This window comes from Camelina sativa, chromosome 14 (assembly GCF_030686135.1).
Source record: "Camelina sativa cultivar CO46 ecotype springtype chromosome 14, ASM3068613v1".
NCBI lineage: Eukaryota > Viridiplantae > Streptophyta > Magnoliopsida > Brassicales > Brassicaceae > Camelina > Camelina sativa.
This window is the reverse complement of record NC_141893.1, coordinates 18,333,199-18,355,763: the sequence shown is the minus strand read 5'-3', so window position 1 is coordinate 18,355,763 and position 22,565 is coordinate 18,333,199. Positions and strand designations below refer to the sequence as shown.

At 37.3% G+C, this 22,565-nt stretch overlaps 2 protein-coding genes and 2 pseudogenes across 2 annotated transcripts; 2 read left to right on the top strand and 2 right to left on the bottom strand.

Moving 5' to 3' along the window:
- Positions 1-476: 476 nt before the first annotated feature.
- On the bottom strand, positions 477-8,860 carry LOC104742052 (uncharacterized). The gene is made up of 5 exons (XM_019235557.2): positions 8,785-8,860; positions 8,650-8,707; positions 2,352-5,043; positions 1,980-2,069; positions 477-1,058 (listed from the first exon to the last, which is right to left on the bottom strand). Exons 4-5 carry the CDS (start codon positions 2,006-2,008, stop codon positions 683-685), a joined length of 405 nt encoding a protein of 134 aa, XP_019091102.2. The 5' UTR covers positions 2,009-2,069; positions 2,352-5,043; positions 8,650-8,707; positions 8,785-8,860; the 3' UTR covers positions 477-682.
- LOC147928375 (replication protein A 70 kDa DNA-binding subunit B-like) lies at positions 5,460-11,395 on the top strand (annotated as a pseudogene).
- A 661-nt stretch (positions 11,396-12,056) lies between these two features.
- On the top strand, positions 12,057-18,414 carry LOC147928374 (uncharacterized; annotated as a pseudogene).
- A 349-nt stretch (positions 18,415-18,763) lies between these two features.
- Positions 18,764-21,152, bottom strand: LOC104742051 (transcription factor bHLH80). The gene is made up of 5 exons (XM_010463009.2): positions 20,474-21,152; positions 19,758-19,892; positions 19,577-19,642; positions 19,133-19,201; positions 18,764-19,024 (listed from the first exon to the last, which is right to left on the bottom strand). The coding sequence occupies exons 1-5, from the start codon at positions 20,936-20,938 to the stop codon at positions 18,971-18,973; spliced, it is 789 nt and encodes a 262-aa protein (XP_010461311.1). The 5' UTR covers positions 20,939-21,152; the 3' UTR covers positions 18,764-18,970.
- Between the last annotated feature and the right edge of the window lie 1,413 nt (positions 21,153-22,565).

Genomic DNA, 22,565 nt, shown 5'->3' with positions numbered 1-22,565 from the left:
TAAAATGATAACTAATTTAAAGAAATCTCAATGCTCTATAAAATCTCTTGTTCCGACAAAATTACTTATGTGGAAGAGAGCATTGAGTGATAGTGTCTTTCAGATTTATTGATGTGTTTCGTCAAGTATTCTATCATAAAGCCACAAGAAACCACAAAAATCAATGCCAAGAATGCAAAGAATTGATCAAAACCATTCTATGATTATCATTCTGGTAGAATGTTTTTGATCAATTCTTTGCATTCTTGGCATTGCTTTTTTTGTGGTTTAGTTTGGCTTTATGATATAATATTTGATGAAACACATCAACAAATCTGAAAGACACTATCACTCAATAAATTCTACATAAATAATTTTTGTAGGAACAATAGGTTTTATAAAGCATTAAGATATCTTCAAATTAGTTATCATTTTAGATTATTTCTCACAAGTTAAAAAAATAGATAAATGTTATGTTTTGTCTTATTTGACTATTAGAATTTCAAATGATTTAATATTTAATTCATTTAATAAGAGACAAATAAAAGAATTCTCGATTAAAAATAACAATGTAAAATTAAAAACAAAACAAACACTAAGTTGAAACAAAAAACTAAGCATAGAATGACAACAAATTTGAAATGGAGAGAGTAACATTTAGGGCCGGGATCTTGAATGAAACAGATAATCCACTAAATAAAATCTACGGTGCATTTTCTATTTGGTTCTTTGCAACAACCTCGCCACATAGTTTCTCATAGAGATCTTCATACTTCTCCATCAACTGCTTTAGAACTTCCTTATCCTTAACCGTTGGTGGATCGACTCTCCACCAAGGGTTCTTCTCCACTGGCAGTGCCTCCGCCTCAGCCTTTGCCATGACCATCCCTTTATGTTTCTCCGCATTAGCCTTCTGTAAGATATTGTTGTAGAGTTTGTAGAGTTCTTCCATCTTCTTTTGATGCTGAACATCTATGTTTGGTTGTTGCGGCAGTGAGGTTGACGAAGAGCCCTCACAGTTGAGAAACCGCTTTGCAACGACTTTGAAGGACGGGCTGCCGAATGTGTATGTGATTCCACTGTTGGAGTACACAAGAAATCCAACATCAACACCACAAAGAAGGGACAACTTACTAAGCTTAGTGTAGATCTTTTGTTTGCGTCTGTAGAATGTAACCATGCGGTCTGCATAATTTTCTATCTTTTTCATGTTAAAATTTTGGTTTCCTTTGGTTTTTCTCGAACTAATGTTGGAGACAAAAATATAAACAAAAGGTTTAATCACTAAAAGAGGACGAACTGTAAACTTAATTTTATTTTTCTTTTCTTTTCGTTAGCTAAAGAATATGTTTTTTTTTCTGAGTGGAAGACTGACATTATATAAATAAAAGATGGTATTAAATATTAAATGCATAAAAATTAGTCAAAACTTTATCAAATTAATATTTGGAAATTCGACCATTATTGTAAACTGACTTAGAGTTTATGTCATATTTGACTGAGAGTATATGTCATAATTGAAAAATATTTAATTACAAGAACTTAGTCAAATATGTAATCCACTATTTTCTTGACAACTTATTGTCCTGTTTTTGGAATAAACTCTATTAGTCAAAGTTCTATCATAATTATCAGTATTTGAAATTATTAGTTTTAAATATATAATATCAGTAAATACTATTCTACATTTATATTATATATTTATTTTGTACAAAAGGATATATATTTAGATAATAAGATATATATATATGTAAACATAATTTATCTTTTTATTCATGATAAAATCTTGACTCATATAGTTTATTTCCAAAATAAGAATTAGTCAAAAAATTTGTAGTTAATTAAGTTAATTACATAGTTGAATAATTTATTGTAATGAAATATTTGTCAATTATGACATAAAAACCTCAGTCAAATGTGACATAAAATCAAAGCCACTTTCTAACAATGGTCAAATTTCCAAACATCTTCTTATAATTAAAAGAGAAGTGTGAAGTGACCTTAGTGCAGTGGGAGGAGGTAAGTCCATTTGTAGAAGGCACCATCACACCAAGAATCGAGTTCCGCCTCCTACCAACGTAGGAATTTGGCTAATGGGCCGGCCAGTTGTGGCCCAATGGTTGACAAAAAAAAAAGAGAAGTAAAATTACTGATCTAATTAATCAAATTGCCACTAAATTATTAAGAAAGGAGACACTTAATTGAAATCAAGAAGGAAAAAAAAAAGTCAAAAATTAGATTTTAGGTGTAGGGTCCGCGTGTTTATCCAGTTACCCACCCGATAATTCGACAACTTATCCAGCGAAATGTATATTGATTTCAAAATGGGCCTTACTATTGTTAAATATTTTAGTATACGTGTTGGGCCTTACTTGTAACGCCGCCAAACCGTCCTAGGCCCGAACAAGGACAAGGACAGCCACGAGACGCTACGATGGGAAATGCACCCTGGATGGTCCGGCCAAGGGACAGAAGCTGCAGCTTCCCAACCAGTCCTCCCTGGACGTGACTCCGCCCGCGGCCGAGGTTTCGCTTAGGCTTTGCAACCCTCGCGTCGCCTGGCGCGTTGCGTTGGCCCGGACAAGGCCAAGTATCATGTACAACTTGTCATATTCCCCCAAAAACCGATTATATTACTTATAGTAAATTATTACATTGAAAATAAGTTTCCAAAGCAATATATATATAAATAGTCGGATACTTTCAAAGAATACATAGTCGGAAAATATAGGGTTTTACATAAAAATCCCTATCCGGCACCCTAATATTTGCTCCAGCTCTAGAATCATCCTAGGCTTCCTTCAAGACAAATATTTATCATGAGTAATCTAAGATTACTCAGTGAGCTAGGTACCCCTTTCCTAGACATGCATTCTATTTTCCCCACCCCGAGTACCCCAACAAGCAAGGAAACAAACAAAGCATCAAAGTTACGCAAGCAGAAACATAGTGAAAGCAAATAAACAAACAAGCAAGCAAAGAAGGTTAGATCAATCAAGACTGGACTCGATAAACCTAGACACTTCAACCTACATGACAAACAAAGACGACTAGAATAAAACGAGGATAACTCGACTACTCTAGACTCTTTTACCTATGGGCCCTCGATAATCTGTTCTGTTCCTTACCACTTCCCATGCTGAAACCACAAAGGTAACCAGAATGAGCCATCATAAAGCCACATCGTCATGCAGCGTCAGTCTAGTAGTGAGCTAGACGCTGACTTGTCCCTTTGTGCGAGTATCCATAAGGAGAAATCTCACGAGACATTCTTTTCTACGCTTGGAACAGAAGATCGACCACTCTATTCTAGCTAGACTCAAGAGAAATATAAATTCGAGAGACTAGTAAAACGCTAGTACTACAATTCAAAGGGTTAGCAAAACGCTAAGAATTTACTACTACAAGACAAGCAATTAAGCAAGAAAAATCAAGCAAAATAAGCAAGAAAATCAAGCAAGAATTCAAGCAACAATCAACAAGCAACAATAATAAAAATTCAAGCAACTTAGATTGTTCTACATGCATGCAACCATCCTATCCGATTTTTATGCAAAAAAATACTGCAATTAAAATCTACCAAATTAATCATGCATGCAATTCTATGGTCCAAATTTTAAGCAAGCCAAATTGCTAAAAATGCATCAAGTAAACCTAATTTCATCATGTAAACATGGGGTTCAGTTCTCTTCAATTCTCAACACGCATGGTGATTCCTTGCATAAATTCTATGTGATTTAAACAAGAATCTAGCATGAATCCTACCAATTTAATCATGCAACATATTTAACTGATTCTATCATGAATCCTAATCTAAATGCAGAAAGCAATAGGTACGTACATGAACCCTAGAGTTCATGCAACACCCCAAGCAAAACTACCACACACTCACAGTGATTCAGCAGAGGATTGACGGTCAGACTTCACAGCACCATGGATCAGACAGCGCTCCCTTCACGTCTAGACAGCGTCCCCTCGGCGTTCAACAGCGTCTCCTCGGCGTCCAAACAGCATCCCCTTTACGTCCAGAGCTCCGACATCTTCCTATTGAGAGAACAATACTTAGAGAATTTTTGTGGTTTCTTTCTTTGAGCAGAGAATGTCGCAAATGAGAGTAGGAGAAGTCATATTTATAGCCGAGCAAGCCTCCTCCTCTCCCTTGAAATCGTTGGACAAATGACAAAGAATTTGCGACACTTGGTGCTGCATGTGTTGCATGTCGCCTGTGTGTTGCCCTCGCCGAACAAGTGTCACTCCTCTTCAACAAATGGCGATTTTCTTCCAACACTTGGCATTCCTTGTGACAAATGGCAAAGATTATTGCTTGTGGCCCAATTATTCTTCTTCTATGGTTTTGCATGAATTTCTATTGGTCAATCCAAAAAGAGAAATCTTCTTTGTCCCTTCTTTGTTCACACATGCAACATGCATGTTCTGTGTCTCTGCCAGCGATTTAACAAGCGATAGAAATGAAATATTTCATGTCTCCCTCTTTGTTTTGGACACTTGGCAAATTGTTCCCTTAAGCTGCATGAATTTTGATTGGTTGAATCAAGAGAGAGAATCTCTCTCTCATCCGCAGACAAACGCCAAGAATTTCCAGATCGCTGTTTGATCGGATCAGCGGCACTGCGTACGTACCGCATCCGTCTTGCGTCCGTACTACATATGCCCCGCGTCTATTCTGTCCGTACCATCTTCGTCTCACGTACGTCCTGTCCGTACCATCTTCGTCCCTCATACGTCCTGTCCATACCGTCTCCGTGTGGAAAAGCTGGCTTTTGATCGGAACATGAAGTCTCGATCGTACCTTGGCTTATTTTGATTTTTGGACTTGGCCATTCTTCTTCTTCTTACTTTTTAGGACTTCTTTTTGGTTTAGCCTCTTGGACATTAACCATTGGCCATTCTCCGACTAGTTGATTTTTCTTCGGACTTCTTTCGGTCGTTCTTCTTTATTTTCTCTTCTCCTTCTTTCTAAGTCTTTTCTGGGTCTTTTCTCCAAAATTTTATTTTTGGGTTTTTTACCCTTAGTGAGGGTCACTACATTACTATTGATAAATACTGCAAAACAGACAAAATATAATGGTTTTTACTATTTGAGGAATACAGCCAAAAAAGTATCCATAATGAACGGAAATTATGGCATACGTTTAAATGTTAATATCTGCCCAAATCACATCATGCAAATCATTGAAATTAGGATTAATAATTCTCCAGTCACCTTATATCAGCATCCAATTAACATATTTGCTATAGTAAACTTACCAAAAAAACGAAAATAAACATCGAACATAAATTTGATACCAAAAAATCTTCAAAATACTTTCACTCCAAGATTCACACCACCCAATCATTAGGATACCTAATGTTATCAACTTAAATATACATACATATACTCTACCCTCATTCTAATCTCATCACATCAACCAATTACCTACTCTCAATATCAAAACTCGAGTCTTTTTTTATATTACCGAATGGCGCAAGCACTTTCTTTCCTCAATGATGTCAAGCCCTACAAGACATCCTGGAGAGTGCAAGTCCGAGCACTTCACGCTTGGAAAATTTACACCACCACTTTTGGAGAGACCTTTGACATGGTCCTCGCTGATGTACAAGTAAGTTTAACTGCAATTTTTTACCCAACAAACTTTCTAATATAAAATCGTCTCTAACCAACTCATACCTATACATTCTTCCAACGTTAAAAAATTCATGCTTCTGTTAAGAACGATTGTATGAATCGTTTCGAAAAGCATATGGTTCCATGGGAATGGAGAAACCCATTCAACATTTTGGATTGGTTTATGCTGAAGGTCAATTTAGACCAACAAGGCACTGTTACAAAATGAATTTCCTAGCTCAAACCATTATCACAAGGATTGATCCACTATCTGATGACCACTACCTGTCTCTGACTATTTTCAACTAAGAGATGAGCTGTAAGCTACAAACTTTTATATTATTATTCCAACTAACTGTGTGTATTATTTATTAAATCTATATTACTATCATCACATACATTTTCTAATTGTCATAGGGATGAAAGGCTACCGTGTATTCTTTGGGGATCTTTTGTGGAGCAGTTTTTTGACGCCTGTGAAAATGCAGATGGTGAGATAGTAATATGTTTGATAAGATTTGCAAAAGTCAAGACATACAATGGTAAACAAGATCTCAAACTCATATACAAGAATTACTTTATAGTAACTACCAGCATAGTAAACGTGGATTGTTAAATCTATTTTGCAGATATCTGAAGCATAGCAAAATCTTTTAATTCCTGGCAAGTTGTCATCAGTCCAGACTACCCCAAAATTGTGGAGTATAGGAACAAGTATATTTACGACGTTGATTAAAATTAGACTTGTCTATTTAAACTAGCATGGTTTATACTTATAATGAAATTGTTCTGTATAGGTTGCCTAACGATGGTCTTGCTCTATAAGTCATTGAGAACAAACCTAAGCTAGAATTGCAGTTGGCTACAGGTCCTGAATTTTCCTCTTCAATTTCCCAAAAAAACCATCGAAGTGGTCTTTGAGATGATTAAGGTAATAAGATTATATACTAAAAAGATTAAAATCAGTTATAATTCAAAGGACAGACTCAATCATAGCAAGTATAAGTAAAGAAAATGCATTTTTAAAAATTTCAGGTTGGGAGGGTCAAGGTCTTTTGCACAATATATGCAATAGATACATACTGGACTTGGTATTACATTGCATGTAGGAAGTGCAATAAAAAGGTGATTCTGGTGGTAACTACTTCAACAAAACCTCAATTTTATTGTGATTCATGCAAAGGAATAGTTACTAATGTTCAAGCGAGGTAAGTATATCAAACTTGTGTGTGAGGACAATCTGTTTACAATTATATTGTCAGTTTATAACTACCAAATGGTTCACTGCGTTTAAAGGTACAAGCTACATGTTAATGTGATGGATCAGACTGGTCAGATGAAATTGATGCTTTTCGATAGTTGGTTGTCCTGCAAGTAATCTTCTTGATGGGTCATGAGATGAGGTTAAATTCTAATCTAGACTTCAATGTAACAAGTTAATATTTTATCAAATCTACATAACTAACTATTAAAATAACTACTTAAATTTACAGATTGATGATCCTGAAGCTTCGCCTGAATCTATTAAGCAGTTGGTGGGTAAAACATACCATTATATGATATGTGTTGGTCCTGAAAATCTCTATAATTGATTGGATACCTATAAAGTTTCTAGGGTGCTATTAAATGATACAAATGAAAAAGAAGAAGATATTCCAGATGATTCAAATGACCAGGTAAACTATCACCATGTGTTAAACTTAATCATCCCTTATTCATTCATGTCCGAAAAATAAATTTAGCTAACTCGACTAATGTTATATTGTATCAGGGATCCCTAATGATTACCTATAGTCAAAATCCAACAAGAACTTCTACTCCATCCTCTAAGCGATCACTTATTGAAGATATTTTCTCTCCACCAGATCATTCCTCCACTACGAAAAGGCTTTGTCTTGATTCCATTGATGTTGTCATGATTAAGCAGGAGAAATTAACCAAAGCAGGACTGATCCGAGAGGCTAACAAGGGTATGAATGGAATCCCAAAGTTTGTTAAGGTTGAAGGAGTCCATCCACAATCACATTAAGGAAGATATAGTATTAGTGCATATTAAACATAATTAAAATTTAAAAATACATTTTATAAAAAACAGTTAAGGGTTGTAAATTAAAATTATAATACCAGTAATTTACACAAACCAACAAAAAGTTTACCATAACTGAACAAATTACTGACATGATAAACTTATAAAAAGACATCTTATCAAATAATAGAAAATCTGCAAAGTTTATGAGTATTGTATATATTTTGAATTGCAGAATCACATTGTTTGGTGCACTTAAATATAGCATAATTTATGGTACATTACTACCGTAAATATCAAGATATGATTTAGTTAATAACCTAAACCTTCTAAAGGTTAACCAAAGAAATCCTAATTAGAATAGTATAAATACATACATTGTCGTAGAGCTACTCATCAAACACATTTCATAGCAGATAACCACTCTTCTTATTATCACATAAAACTCTCGGTATGGCTACCAGCCAAAACAACAACAAAAAATAAACATCCACTCCTTTCCGCTTGGTTTGATCTGAATGATAAATGTTCATATGCAAGATAACTCACTTTCGAAGATATTCCTGGGTTTTATTACTGGAATCTCAAAGAAAAAAATTCCAAAGAAGGCAAAGAACCATCAAGATTCAAAGGACAACATATGTTTCAAGTAAGATTGATTATGATATATATTTGAAACTCCTCTTCATGTATCTCAAGGGACCAACAAGTAACGAAGATTTGAGAACATACAATGGTGTGATTTTCAACTCATACAATGAAGCATGTTTGGCTAGAAGTTTATTAGAAGAATAAAATGTTCCGGATCACAATCCATCTACCTATTTGTTTTTTTTAAGTTTTAGTTTTTTAAGTTTTTCTTGCTTTCTGGCAAAATTTCATCAATAATAAAACTTTCATGTTCTTTTCCTTTTTATCAAATGTAATCTAGAAAGGTTTTGTAACTTATTTTCACCCAAAAATACTAAAAGTTAATGGCCAAATTAACTAATTCTCATATAAGAGTTTCGAAACAAACCTTATTACTGCAGAATAAAACTTCTTCAGAATTAGTTCTTCATCCTCTCTAAAAGCGACTGCGAAAATGGAAAAAAGTCGTTACAAACAAATAAAATTATGATTGACATAAAACTAAAAAGAAATTGGAACCCACTTAACGAAAGCATTGAATTCAATTACGAAGTAGACAATTCCGGTTTATGCTTGCTGAAATTGAGTAATTATAACTAGATCTTACCCAAAAAAAGCATCGAGAAAATATATTTTCATCCACACCTAATTTCTCCCACTTTAATGACAAACACACCTATATTTTTCTCCTTCAAACTTACATATTACTCTCTCACCAAACTAAACACATCTCATATATATATTTTTATTATTTTTTAAACTTTGCTTTATTTTTTGGTTTCCTATCTCTCTTTTTATTCTTTTATTTGTTGTAACACTTTAGCTAGTTATTATCAAAAAATTATCTGCTCATTTTTTATACAATATATTATGATTATAGTTTTTCTACATTTTAAGATGTATATTGCTATATATTTTTTTTGAATTAGTATACTATACACTGTCCATTTTTAGTTGAACATTTTTTTTTAAATTAATGTAACTGGTCATCCACTTATTAGTGATAAAAAACATAAGGTTGATAAAGTAACTTTTTTTTTCAAGAAGATACTCTTTTGAAACCCAAACATACAAAAAAAGAGGTAACTCAAGTTCCAAAAATTCTTTAAAAGAAACAAAAAGAAATCTTCCTACTCATTCTTGAGCATTACTACTTGCATCCATTTATCTCACAAGTGTTCAAGGTAAACATTTCATTTTTACTATTTCTATTTGAGTCAGCTCTCATTTTTTTATTAATTTGAAAATTTTATTTTGTAGGAATATGAAAAAAGTTATGGTGGTTCATTGTAATGCTCTGTTATATTACTTTTTTACTTTTTTTCAAAATTATTTTTGTAGCACAAAATATTAAAGCTAGATTATTTTTCATTTTGTTTTATGGAATCACATGTTTACAAAAGTACATTAGTGTTATTTTATTCTAGATTGGTTTTTTTTTTTCTTATTATTTTCTTCGAAATTCACATATTTTTGGCTTAGACATACATGTTTGCACTGACAAGGAAAAAAAAACAAAATGCTCAAAATTAATAGATATAATATAAGTTCTTAATTACTAACTACTGTGTTTTTCTGCATCAAAAACAAATATATTTGCATATTACTCGTCGAACAAAACAAATGGTTTTAAACCTTCATTTTAGCATCATAGCTTTCTTAAAAAGTTAAATAAACATAGGTACTTTATAGAATTTCTCAATCAAAAATTAAAACTATTAAAGAGAGAGAGGGTTAATAAATAAAAGATGGGGACGTCTATTGACGTCAACGACGACAAACAGATTTTGACATTTTTTGTTTATTTATGATTTTTGTTTTAATTCAATATTTGGTTTAAATTTAGTCTTACATATATGTTTTATTAGTTAACTCTAGAGGGGATGAAGGATGGGGTTCATTCTGATGGATGAATATAAGTATTGTTTTTCTTTTCTGCTTTCTTGGCTTTCTTCTTGTTTTTATCACCTTTTTCTTCTTTATATCTGAAACGATACGACTCGTTTTTTTAAATATATTATTAAACTAATGATTTTATTTTCACTAACAATCTAACCACATTTAAAACAAACAACGGAAATAACCAAACATAATAAACCAATGGATTAAATAACCAAAACGAATAAATCAATAACATCTATCCAACAAGACCAATAACATAAACCAAGTCATAGAACAATGAATCAACAACCTAAACAACCGTTTTAGACCACTACATTCCATTCAAGGAAGCAAAGAAGAAGAAGAAGAAGGTAACTCTAGATGATGAGCTGCGGCAGACAGTTAATGTTCATGGCAGTGGAGATATGGATGATGTAATTGAACTTGAAGAAATGGGATCAAGAAAGATGCAAAGGACACTTGGTCCAATGGATAAGTTTGCAACAAACATTAATTCAGAATCTAGACCTCTTCTGCAACAAAATATCAATGATGCTCTTTGGAAAGAGAACCTACACAATGTTCAACAATATATTTCTAGGTGGGTGTATGCTTCAGGTGTTTTAACATCCGCGAACCAAACTTTGATTTTTGGGGATGGGTGTCGATCGACACCAAGGATGGTGTCGGTCGACACCAGCAATTTCTGGTTCGAGTTAATTGTCAATTTGGGTTGGTTTGGTTTAAGGGAAACCCTATAACCAGGTTATTTAAACTAAACTTTGATCTAAGTCGTGGGAGAAGTTGTTTTTCGCCGCTTGAGAGAGAGAGAAAGAGGAGAAAAGTATTCTTGAGGTTTTTGGAGAGTTTGTGATATTTCTTGACTGTTTTTGAGAAATCTGTTCCTATGGAGTGGAGATCTAGAGCTAGGAACGAAGGAGAAGCTTCTTAAGGTGTTGAATATGTCATTTTGGGTCAGAATCTTCCTGCAAAAGAGGTGAGTGCATGACCATAACTGATCTAAGCCTGAGATATCTTTTGTCTTGCTTTTTGGTGTTGTTTGTGGTGTTTTCTTGCTTGTTATGGTTGCTATAGGTTTCCTACGGATTCACATGGCTTTGGGATTGAGTTTTGGACGGATTGGAGGTGATGAGAAGCGAGATTCGACTCTCGGCTTCGAGCAGATCGTGTCTGTGGAGTCAGTGTCGATCAACACAAGGAGGGTGTCAGTCGACACCATGGAGCAGCATTGATCGACACTGTAGGGTAGTGTCGGTTGACACCAATAGCCAGTGTTGGTCGACACCTCCCTTCCAGCAAAGACGATGCTTGTTCCCTGGTTTGTATGACTTGATTGTTGATTGTTTTGGACATTGGTATCTCAGCTGCTTGTGTGTATTGCCCATTAGATGGGAGGATTGTATCAATGAGTGTTTATTAAATACTCATGCATCTCAATTTGTGCTTGTGGTGCAGGTAAAGGCAAAGTGTGATCGTGGAATCAAGGCAATGAAGAGGAGGATGTTCTAGTGGCTCCATTGGTTGTTGTCTAGCTTCTGTTACGTTGCTAGTATTGAGTCCCTAGAATATGGTTTAGGTTGCTGGTTATTTTATTCATGTTGGTTGGACTATTGGTTTAATTGTTATGAATTAATACTGGTTATTGGTGTTGGATATTTATTGGTTTAATGGTATTGTTTTATGTTATCCGCTGTTGTGTGATTGTGGTTAGGTGGCTAGTGGATATGGGACCACTACTTTAGATTATTATAATAGTAATAATAATAATAATAATAATAATAATAATAATAATAATAATAATAATAATAATAATAATAATAATAATAATAATTATTATTATTAAAAAAAAAGGGTTGGGTCATTTCAGGTGTTCCTTTCAATATAATCGCAAACGATGAGTTTAAGCTAATGGCTGAAGCTATAGGACAATTTGGTCCAGGAGTCACACCACCAAGTCAACACCAACTTCGAGAGCCTTTACTTAAGGAAGAGGTTGATAGAGTTCATGGTTTGCTGAAACCACAAGAAGAAGAGTGGAAGAAGAATGGTTGCACGGTTATGACAGATGCTTGGTCTGATCAAAAGAGGAGAAGTATCATGACTCTGTGTATTAATTGCAAAAGAGGTACAATGTTTCGCTCGTCTAAAGATAGTTCAGATGAGGCTCATACAGGTGGATATATTTTTGAGTATGTCAAAGGCTGCATTGAGGAGATTGGTGAAGATAATGTAGTTCACGTGGTTACTGATAATGCCACTAACAATATGGCTGCGGAAAAAATGATGAAAGAGATCAAGTCGAGTATATTTTGGACATCATGTGTGACTCACTCCATCAATTTGATGCTTGAAAGCATATCAAAACTCACAAGGTTCAAAGGTACAATTCAGATACCGAAATAATTCACAATCTTCATATATGCTCATCATAAGACATTGGCGTTGATGAGAACATTCACAAAAAGGACAGACATTGCCATACATGGTGTTCCTAGATTTGCATCATCATTTCTTACTTTGCAAAGTCTCTTAGAGAAGAGGGATCAACTAGCAGCCATGTTTTCTAGCGGTGAGTGGAGAAACTGCAAATGGTCGACACATTCCAAAGGAATAAAAGCATTTAACATAGTGATGAGTGTTAAATTTTGGAATGGGGTGATAATGTGCTTGAAATTTTTTGGACCATTGGTCAAACTGCTTCGACTTGTTGATGGAGATAAAAAGCCTACAATGGAATTTTTACATGGAGAACTAATAGAAGCAAAGAAACAGATCAGTGATGGATTAAAACATGTGGAAAAAATGTGAAGCCGATATTGAATATCAATGAAGAAAGGACTAAGGATCGACTTGACAATCCTTTGCATCTAACAGGTTATTTGTTGAACCCATACTACTTCTATAAAGATTCAAGCCAAGCGACCAATGATGAGGTATCAAATGCAGTCTTTAAGTGTATTTATGCATTTTTCCCAAATGATGTCATCACACAATGTCAAGTCATCAATTCTGAACTGGCGATTTACAAAGACAAAGAAGAGAACTTTGGAAAACCATAGGCCATCCTAGGCTGCCAGAAGGAGGATTATGATCCAGGTATTCTTCTTTCACTTTTTTTTTTCTATCAAATAATTTGAGGAGTATGAAAACTATCAAAGGAGCTCCATTTTTGAATTTAATGTGGAGACAGTACAAAGAGTCTGTGACCGATGGGTTATGTTCTTAATTGCTAATCTATGAACATGGTGTTGTAATGTTGTTCGTATATGGTGTTGTACTGTTGTTCGTATATCAAACGAACATGGCCGATGACTGTCTTGAAAAGTTTAAAATAATACTATTTTTTTGGATTAAAACTTAAAAAAGAAAAAAATAAAATGTGTATTGCTCAATGCCTTTCCTCTTTAACCTAATTCTCTCCCACCTCTCTCCTGTCTAAAAAAACCCAAAGTGCCGCTTGTTCTCGGCCAATGTCTGGTGGCTTTATAGATCTAGATCTGCTCTTTGCGATGCTTGGTGGTGTATGTCTCAGAGGTTTTATGATAATCCGTCCCGCAGACTCCACTAGCCTCACTGCTAGCTGCCCCAACGGATCCCAAGCTGGCCCTTAGGGCATCGATCCTAATCCCTCATCGTGGAATGAAACTACTCATCCAAATCCACCAATAGGTTATTGGTGCGCCAGACGTTCCTCGAACCCTGATCCCCACCCTTTAACAACCTTTCCATAGGACAAGCTATCACCAATTGATGGCTCCTTATGAGGCTTTGTATGGGAGGTCGTGTCGTACACTGTTATGCTGGACTCAGGTGGGGGAGAGGAGCATTCACGAGGCAGATTTTGTTCAGGAGATCTCAGAGAAGATTCGGGTTCTCAAGCTGAACATGAAGGAAGCTCAGGATCGGCAGAGGAGTTATGCCGATAGGAGGAGGAGAGATCTTGAGTTTCAGGTAGCAGACAGAGTGTACCTCAAGATGGCCATGTTGCAGGGTCCGAACAGGTCATTGACTGAGACTAAGTTGAGTCTGAGGTATATGGGTCCGTTCAGAGTGATAGAGCGGGTTGGACCAGTGGCATATAGACTGGAGTTACCTGAGGTTATGCATGCTTTCCATAAGGTTTTCCATGTGTCTATGTTGCGGAAGTGTCTCCGTGAGGATGATCAGTTGTTAGCTAAGATTCCTGAGGATCTTCAGCCTAACATGACTTTGGAGGCGAGACCAGTGAGGGTTCTCGAGAGGAGGATCAAGGAACTTTGGAAGAAGAAGATTCCTTTGATGAGAGTCCTTTGGGACTGTGATGGTGTGGAGGAGCAGACTTGGGAGCCTGAGGCGAGGATGAAGGCAAGGTTTAAGAAGTGGTTCGAGAAGCAAGCCGCGACTTGAGCTTGTCTAGCCTGGTCCCATATGTAATCCGTGGCTGGAGCGGGAATAGAGTATTCCAACCCATCTCTCTTGTTTTACTTGGTCGCTTGGAATGGTTGGTTGTGCGACTAAATAACAAGATGAGGTGGTGCTCGGGGTACAAAGTTTCCGTGAGGCAGGGTTTTTGGAAGAAAGGTTCCTGAAATAGAAGTTTCCAAAAGTGGAAAGTGGTAAAAATGGAAAGTTTTATGTGAGTTAGAATTTGTCCATTTTAGGGGTTGTGAGCCTTGGAGGGGCTTGTGTGGCCTTAGTGGCAGTCTTTTGAGACATTGTGTGGCCTTTGTGGCGGGCTGTTTAGCCAATTGTGTGGCCTTTGTGGCGGGTTGTTTAGCCAGATGCGTGGCTTTTGTGGCGGGTTGTTTAGCCAGAGCGCCTGTTTAGGCGGTCCTTCGGGAAAGATGGTCTTTGTGACGGTCCTTCGGGACAGATAGTATTTGTGACGGTCCTTTGGGACAGATGATCTTTGTGACGGTCCTGTTTAGGACATTTGTTTGGCCTTGGTGGCGGTCCTGTTTAGGACATTTGTTTGGCCTTGGTGGCGGTCCTGTTAAGGATATTGTTTTGGCCTTTGTGGTGGCCCTTGCGGCATGTGTATGATCCTTGTGTGGTCATGAGGTATTCCAGTGAGGGGATATGTGGTTGGTAGGACATTGTGTTGTTTTATGCGAGCCACGGGAAGGGAACCTGGATAGGGATAGGACTCAGATATGTTCAGAATTGTTTGCTCGCGACTCTTGGGAAACTTAGGTTCTCCTATTACTGCCATATTCTGAGACTTTGTGGCTTGGGAGTATGGTTGGTATATCGACTTTGGATGACGATCCGGAGGCGCGCTGTAGGGTGGCAACCCGAAAGACGAATATTGGATTTTTCCTTATATATTATGGCATGCGGGCTTAGGCCCGATGAGGAGCCAACGTTATAGCATGCGGACTTAGGTCTGATGAGGAGCCAATAAAAAACTGAAGGTTTAGGCCTACGAGTAAAGGAAAGTCCAAAAGTCGAGAGCAAATAATGCCTGGAGCGTAAGTCTATCGCCTAGAAGTGACTTTCCGTAGATCGGTCGGAGGAGTGCGGGCCGTGGAGACGGTGGCATGGGAGTCCTTGACTGATGGTTGGTTGAGATTCGAGGACGAATCTATGTTGGTGGGAGAGAATCGTAACACCCGCAAACCAAAACTGTGCGTTTTGGGGGAAGGTGTCGATCGACACCAAGGGGGTGTCGGTCGACACGAATGTTGTCTGGTTCGACCAGTTCAATTCAATTATCGATTTGGACCGGTTTGGTTTAGGAAAAACCACTAAACCGAGATAGTTAAGTGTTTTGTTGACCAGAAGGGTTTTGGGAAGTTCTCTTGTTGCCATTTAACGCTTTTGAGAGAAAAAGAGGAAAAAGAGAGTTCTTGAGATTTTTGGTGAGATTGGTGAGATTCTTGGCTGTTCTTGAGATATTTGAGGCTAAGGGGGAGATAGAAGCTTGTTAGTAGGGTTGGATTCGTTGCTGTTGGTCAGGATCTTCCTGCATAGAGGTGACTGCATGACCATGGCTGATCTGAGCCTGTGATTCCTTGTTCTTGCTTGTTTGTTGTTGTGTTTGTGTGTTTTTCTTACTGGGATTGATTGCTACAGGTTTCTACGGAGGTATATGGCTTCGGTTTCGAGTATTGGACGATTTGATGGTGTTTGGGAGCGAGATTTGACTCTCGGCTTCGTGCGGATCGCGGTTGCAGACGGAGTGTCGATCCACACCAATTGGTGTTGGTTCACACCAGCGAAGCGGCATCGATCGACACTGTGGGGTAGTGTCGGTCGACACCAATAGCCAGTGTCGGTCGACACTTGGCTGGTGTCGGTCGACACCTCCCTTCCAGCGAGATGATGTTCGTTTTCCTGGTTTGTATGTTTGTTTGTTGATTGTTTATGGACATTGATATCACAATTGCTTGTGTGTATAGCCCAGTAGATGGGAGGATTGCCTCACTGAGTGTTTATCAAATACTCATGCATCTCAATATGTGTTCGTGGTGCAGGTAAAGGCAAAGTGTGATCGTGGAATCAAGGCGATGAAGAGGATGATGTTCTAGGGACTCGATTGGATGTTGTCTGGCGTTGCTAGGTTACTAGAGTTGGTTCATTAGAACATTGTTAGGTTGCTGGTTTCCTGTTTCCTGATGATTGATTATTGGATTATTGTTATTGTTTAATATTGGTTATTTATTTATTGGATTTTTATTTGGTTATTGGCAATTGTTATTCCGTTGTTGGTTGTGTTTGTGGTTAGGTGGCTAATGGATATGAGACAACTATTTGTAGTTTATTTATTATTATTATTATTATTTATTATTTAAAAAAAAACGGGTCGGGTCGTTTCAGTTATCAATTGGTGACAGCTTGTTCTGTGGGAAGTTTGTTAAAGGGTGGGGACCAGGCTTCGAGGAACGCCTGGCCACCAATAACCTACTGGTGGATTGGGATATCCACAGTGATGGGTTAGGATCGATGCCCTACAGGGCCAGCTTGTGGTCCGTTGGGACAGCTAGCAGGGGGCTAGCAGGGTCCACAAACGGTCCGTTGGGGCAGCTAGCGGTGGGCTAGTGGGGTCCACGGGACGGGTTGTTACAATAAAAATCGATTTTTATGTGACAACCCGTCCCGCGGACCCCACTAGCCTCACTGCTAGCCGCTCCAACGGACCCCAAGCTAGATCAATTGGTGACAACTTGTCCTGTGGGAAGGTTGTTAAAGGGTGGGGACCAGGGTTCGAGGAACGCCTGGCGCACCAATAACCTACTGGTGGATTTGGACGAATAGTTCCTATCCACAATGAGGGGTTAGGATCGATGCCCTGCAAGGCCAGCTTGGAGTCCGTTGGGGCGACTAGCAGTGAGGCTAGTGGGGTCCGCATGACGGGTTGTCACAGGTTTCTACTTATGGGGAGGTTTCGTTGATTCTCTGATGGGTAATCAATGTCAATTTCATCAAGTTAAGCGTGTTTGGTATATCCCCTGTTTGCTTGATGGTGACTTTAGTTTTTTAGTAGGTTTGTGTGGTGTGACATTGGTTTCGTTTAGGTTTGTTTTTGGTAAGTGAGGCCTGATTTGATGGATTTGGCTTTGTTGTTTGGTTTGAAATTGGATATTTGCTTTACCTCTCCTTCGAGTCCTCTTGCTGGTTTGAGGATGTGTTTTGCTCTAGGTTCGTTCTTGGTGTGAGCCATTTGGAGGGATTTTGTTGTTGAGTCACCTACTAGCCTCTCTTTGAGTTTTCTTTGGAATCTTTGGAGTTAGGTTTTAGTCGAAGCAATGGAATCGGTCTCTAGTTCTTCTCTTGCAAGAACGTCACCGGTTTTATGTCTGTAGGTGGCTGAAACTGTGGTCGACGAGTGTCCGCCTGTAAGAAAAGTTGATCTGGTGTGGCTTGTCTCCGGTCGATATCAAAGTTTTTTCTTTGACCCTAGGGTTTCATGCTCTCTCCCTCTGGCTGGTGAGGTACTATGGGAGTTGTATTTGTGTCTTTGGTCGCGTTGGTATCTTGCTTTCTTCCCTGTCGGTTTGCTTATGGTTTGGCTTCGGTGTGAGGCTATCCGGCTTTATTGGTGCTCCCGACGTTTAATGGTTCTATATGCAAGCTTTGTGAGAGTCTCTCATGCCATTGTTCAATTATAGGGCTTAGTTTTCAGTTTTCCAAGACTTTTGCTTGTTAGATTTATGTTTTGCGTTTAATTTTAGTATGTATCCTCATTTCTTGGGGCTTATTTCCCTTTTTTGGAATAAAGATCATGGGGACATTCAGAACTTCGTCGCCTTATGACTACGAGGATATCTAGTTGTCTGTCGCCTCTTGTAATGTTAACTTGGGATCTCTCTTTGGATTCAATAATAAAATTCAGATGACAAAAAAACCTATTGCTTAATGCATATGGGTATTGGCTACTACTAGCTAGTGTGACAATATTGAGAATGGTCACAACTCACAAGTTCAGTTCTTTCCGAATATTCTTTTTATTCTTTCAAGATTTTGTTTTGAGCGGACTATATTTTTTGTCACTTCTGACATGAAACCAAAACAGCTCATGTTTATTAATTTTCCCTCTACAGTTTCAACATACTACAAAATTTATACCAACACAGATAGATAAAACAGATAACACTATCAGAATATATTCTCCTCGCTTGTATAGAAAATACTTCTATTTATTAGCTCTTTAAAACTTTTCTCCTTATTGTACAAAATTTTACAGCTAAAATTCATACATCAAATCATCTATTTTTTTTTTCTTTTCTAGTTCAATATAGGATCATGTTTCGAATTTTCGAACAGATCATCACCATTTTTTAGATTTTTAAAAATACAAATTATATATAACAATCCTAAAGGAAACATTATTGTTCTTCTTTAGGTTTGCATATGCACCTCTTCTGCTGCTCTGTCAACTCCTGCATTAAATTTCAAAACCACATAAAATGATCAAATAAAATGCAAAGCCTGAAAATTTTCTTCTCTAAATTTGTGTTACTAATCAACTAGAATATATGAAGATAAACCTGGATCTGGCTTTGAAGAGTCTTCACATACTTCACAGCTTCTTCCAACATGTCTGCAGTGTTGGTTTGCTGCAACAAATAAAACAAACGAACCCAAATCATCATCGCTATACAAATCTCCCAGAATTTCAGAAACGTCAAAAAGTTTGATTTCAATATAAAAAGGCAAACTACTCAGATATAATACACGGAATCTTGATTGAAAGACTGCACAAGCATGGTTTATGGACTATGGAGTAGGTAGTTTTGAAGTTCCATTAGTGCCTTCACAATCATCAACAGTTAACATCCAAATTCCTTTACAGCTAAGCTAACTAAGAGGACTAACTCTTACCTTACGCTTTAAGCATATATAATCTTGGACCCATTTCGTAACTTTTTTTATATAAAAAAAAAAAAATCCAAGAAAACTGAAAATCAGTCTGCCCTGTAAAAGAAATTTACCTTATCCATGTTAGGAACAAGTTCTTGCAGCCGCCTGATCCGATCGCTTATTCGTGTTCTCCTCACCTGAAACGATAAATGGAAGAAAGCTTAATAACAAAAAAAAAAAAAGAATGAGACAGAAACAAAATCAGTACGGCAAAGGATCATCTAGCACAAAGTTTTAAAGTAAAATAAATACCCGCTCGGCAATGCTACGAGGATGAGTTGCACAACCTCGTTTAGCACGAACCCTACACGGAACTGAATCCTCAAGAAGCTTGTCCATGTTCATATCCATCATTCCTGATATCCCACCACTCATTTGCTCTTCTTTCTACTCAACAGAACAAAAGGGCAGAGTTTAGTATCCGTATGCACACAAAGACGCTAACGGTCTCCATAAAAACATTTCTTATATAACTAAGAGCCGCCATTCCGAAACTAGTCAAGTTACACGATCTTCCGATATGGAAACCTTTAAATGTAAGGATCAATACATCAAAACTGGACTTTGAGCAGTGACTAATGGAAGACACTTTATGTGCTGCCATCTATTAATACAAGCTTTACACAACACAACCACAAGATAACAAAGAAAACAAAAAAAAAAACTGCAACTTGCTGGGATTTTGTATCAAACAAATGCAAGTTGACAAATTAGACAAGACTACTACTACTACTCTTTTACATCTTTATTGTCTCCACAAATCGAACAATTCAAACACCCAATTAAACTATAACCGTTTCAATCCATATAACAGAACTCAATTCAGAACCTGAACTCAGCATTTTGACCATAAAAATTCAGACAAGTTGACAATAAAGTAAACAAAAGAAGTTTATCATTCAATAAAGTTCACATCTTTTTTGGCAGGTTGAATCTGAATTAGTACTAAATACTTGGGAGAATCTTACCATCTGAGAAGAGAAGTGTGCTTCTTCCATATCCCTAGACCGTTTGGTCGGAGAAATGTCAACGTTCGGCGACAAGTAATCATAACTCGCCGGAATCCCAAAATTAGAGAAAAACCCATCAGTCCCAGCACAAGACCCACTAAGAAAATCCGCCGGAGAACTATTCTGACGGTGAAAGCCACCACCTTGGTGAGTAGTACTATACAAACCCTGCTCAACAGAACTCGGGAACTCGAACGAGTCACGACTCGTTATCACACCAGAGGTGTTGCTGTTGTTGTTGTTGTTGTTACCAGTAAGAAGCTCTGTTAAACAAAGATTAGGTTTCAAACCATCTCCCTCGTCTTCTTCTTCTTCTTCAAGTAGGGTTTCAATCCAAGTAGCTGGAGCTGAACGGATCCGAGATAACCCACTTCGACTCATCTCTCCTCCTCCACCACCGTCCTCACCATTAGTTGATTGCATCGGTGGTTTGGTTTCTTTTCTTCTCCCCGGCTAAATGGCTCAGTCGGTGAATTGAATTGAAATTTTTCAGTGGAGACAATTAGACAAAGAGACACAGCAGAGCCAGACCTGATTGTTCTCTTCTCCGATTGTTTTGTCTTTTAGTTGAATTTTTTTTTGTTTTTCTACCGTGTGCTTATTTTTTTAACACGGATACGTAAACCTGATCGTTGGATTTAGATACTTTGCTGAAATTGACTAAGATCTAACGGTAGAGAAGGTAGAGTTTAGGTGCGGCGCGTTACTTTGGAATAAGTCTAGCTTTTGCGTCACTGTTGCTCCTTTTTTTCTTTCGTTTCAGTGGATATGGTTTCATTATTCGTCTACGCGCAATTGTAACGCGTGAGTTTCAACTTCCGAGTCTTGACGGCGAGGTTAGGGAAGGGGAGAGAGACAGAGATCTCTAAAAATGGAAACAAATTTGAAGCTGTTTTTTTTTTTTGTTATTTTCATGTTGGAAGATTCATCAAACTCAATATTTATTATTTTTCCCACAGAAAAAAATAATAATGATTTGGAAGTCTTTCAATGGCTACAGCTTACAAGTCCGCTATGATACCAAAGATCGTTAACGAATATAATATTAGTTGATTAATTGATTAAAATATGTTAATATTGTAACATAGAAACTCAACACATTAACATGTTAATATTATAAATTTCATATAAAATATCACTATCAAGTTTAACAACCATTTCCTTGTGTTGTACAACACAAATATATATATACCAAGTATATCATATTTAGTTAGAGAAGTATGGGGAAAATGTAATAATGGGATTATTCAGTTTTAAGAATTGTATTTTTAAGTTTTCCACTAAGAAGTTATTCATGTTGAGAAAAAACCCTAGTATTCTCTCTTGCCGCCTTACCACAAAACTTTCGTCAAGCTTCTGAGCGGCGCGTGGCGGCTCATATAGCGCCGACATTGGTCACCTCTTTTAATTTGATGTTTATTTTTCAGTCTTTGTATTTGTATCCTGCAGTGGTGGAAGTATGGTAGTTTTTGGCGATGTGGAGTTACAGATGTAGAGCTTCAGATCTAGTAAGATTGTGTTTTGTTTCCAGATTCTTTGGATTTGATGGTTGATGGTGTTCTCAGGCAGCCGCTTGTGTTTGCGATTCACAGAGGGGAATATTGGCTAGCTCAGTTATGACCGCTGATTCTCTTTGTTGAGTATAAGTGAAATTAGAGGCTCCTGGTTCTCCTTGCGACGGCTCTTCCCTCTTTTCTTCGACAAATCTTTGCATCCTCATATCTCGACTCTTCATTATCTTGGTATCCTGTTTCGTCTCTACTGTCTTCCTTACTTTGTCCCCTGTTTGCTCTGATCAGATTGTAACCGTTTAAGATCTGGTATCATCAGTTGCTCAGGTTATGTAGCTTCCCTTGATTGAGCTAAGTTTCTCATCCTCAACTATATCTCTTTGTTAGTTTGGGGATTGAGCTTTGGTTGTGCTTAGTTTAGAGTATTTAGAATTAAGGCTTGTTTTAGCTTAATTACTTGCTTTGTGTGGCGTTGAAAGGTTCAAGTGGGTCTAGTTTATCTTACGGTTACATCCCGAGAGATCCTTGACAAAGCACTT

Excerpts from the sequence above, each read along its gene's own strand:
- LOC104742052 (XM_019235557.2), bottom strand. The coding sequence starts at position 2,008 with ATGGACTTACCTCCTCCCACTGCACTAAG. Across the intron at positions 1,059-1,979 it reads CCTCCTCCCACTGCACTAAG|TGGAATCACATACACATTCG; the intron begins GTCACTTCACAC and ends GTACTCCAACAG.
- LOC104742051 (XM_010463009.2), bottom strand. The coding sequence starts at position 20,938 with ATGCAATCAACTAATGGTGAGGACGGTGGTGGAGGAGGAGAGATGAGT. Across the intron at positions 19,893-20,473 it reads CACACTTCTCTTCTCAGATG|AAAGAAGAGCAAATGAGTGG; the intron begins GTAAGATTCTCC and ends TCTGTTGAGTAG. Across the intron at positions 19,202-19,576 it reads TTGTTCCTAACATGGATAAG|CAAACCAACACTGCAGACAT; the intron begins GTAAATTTCTTT and ends TATTTGTTGCAG.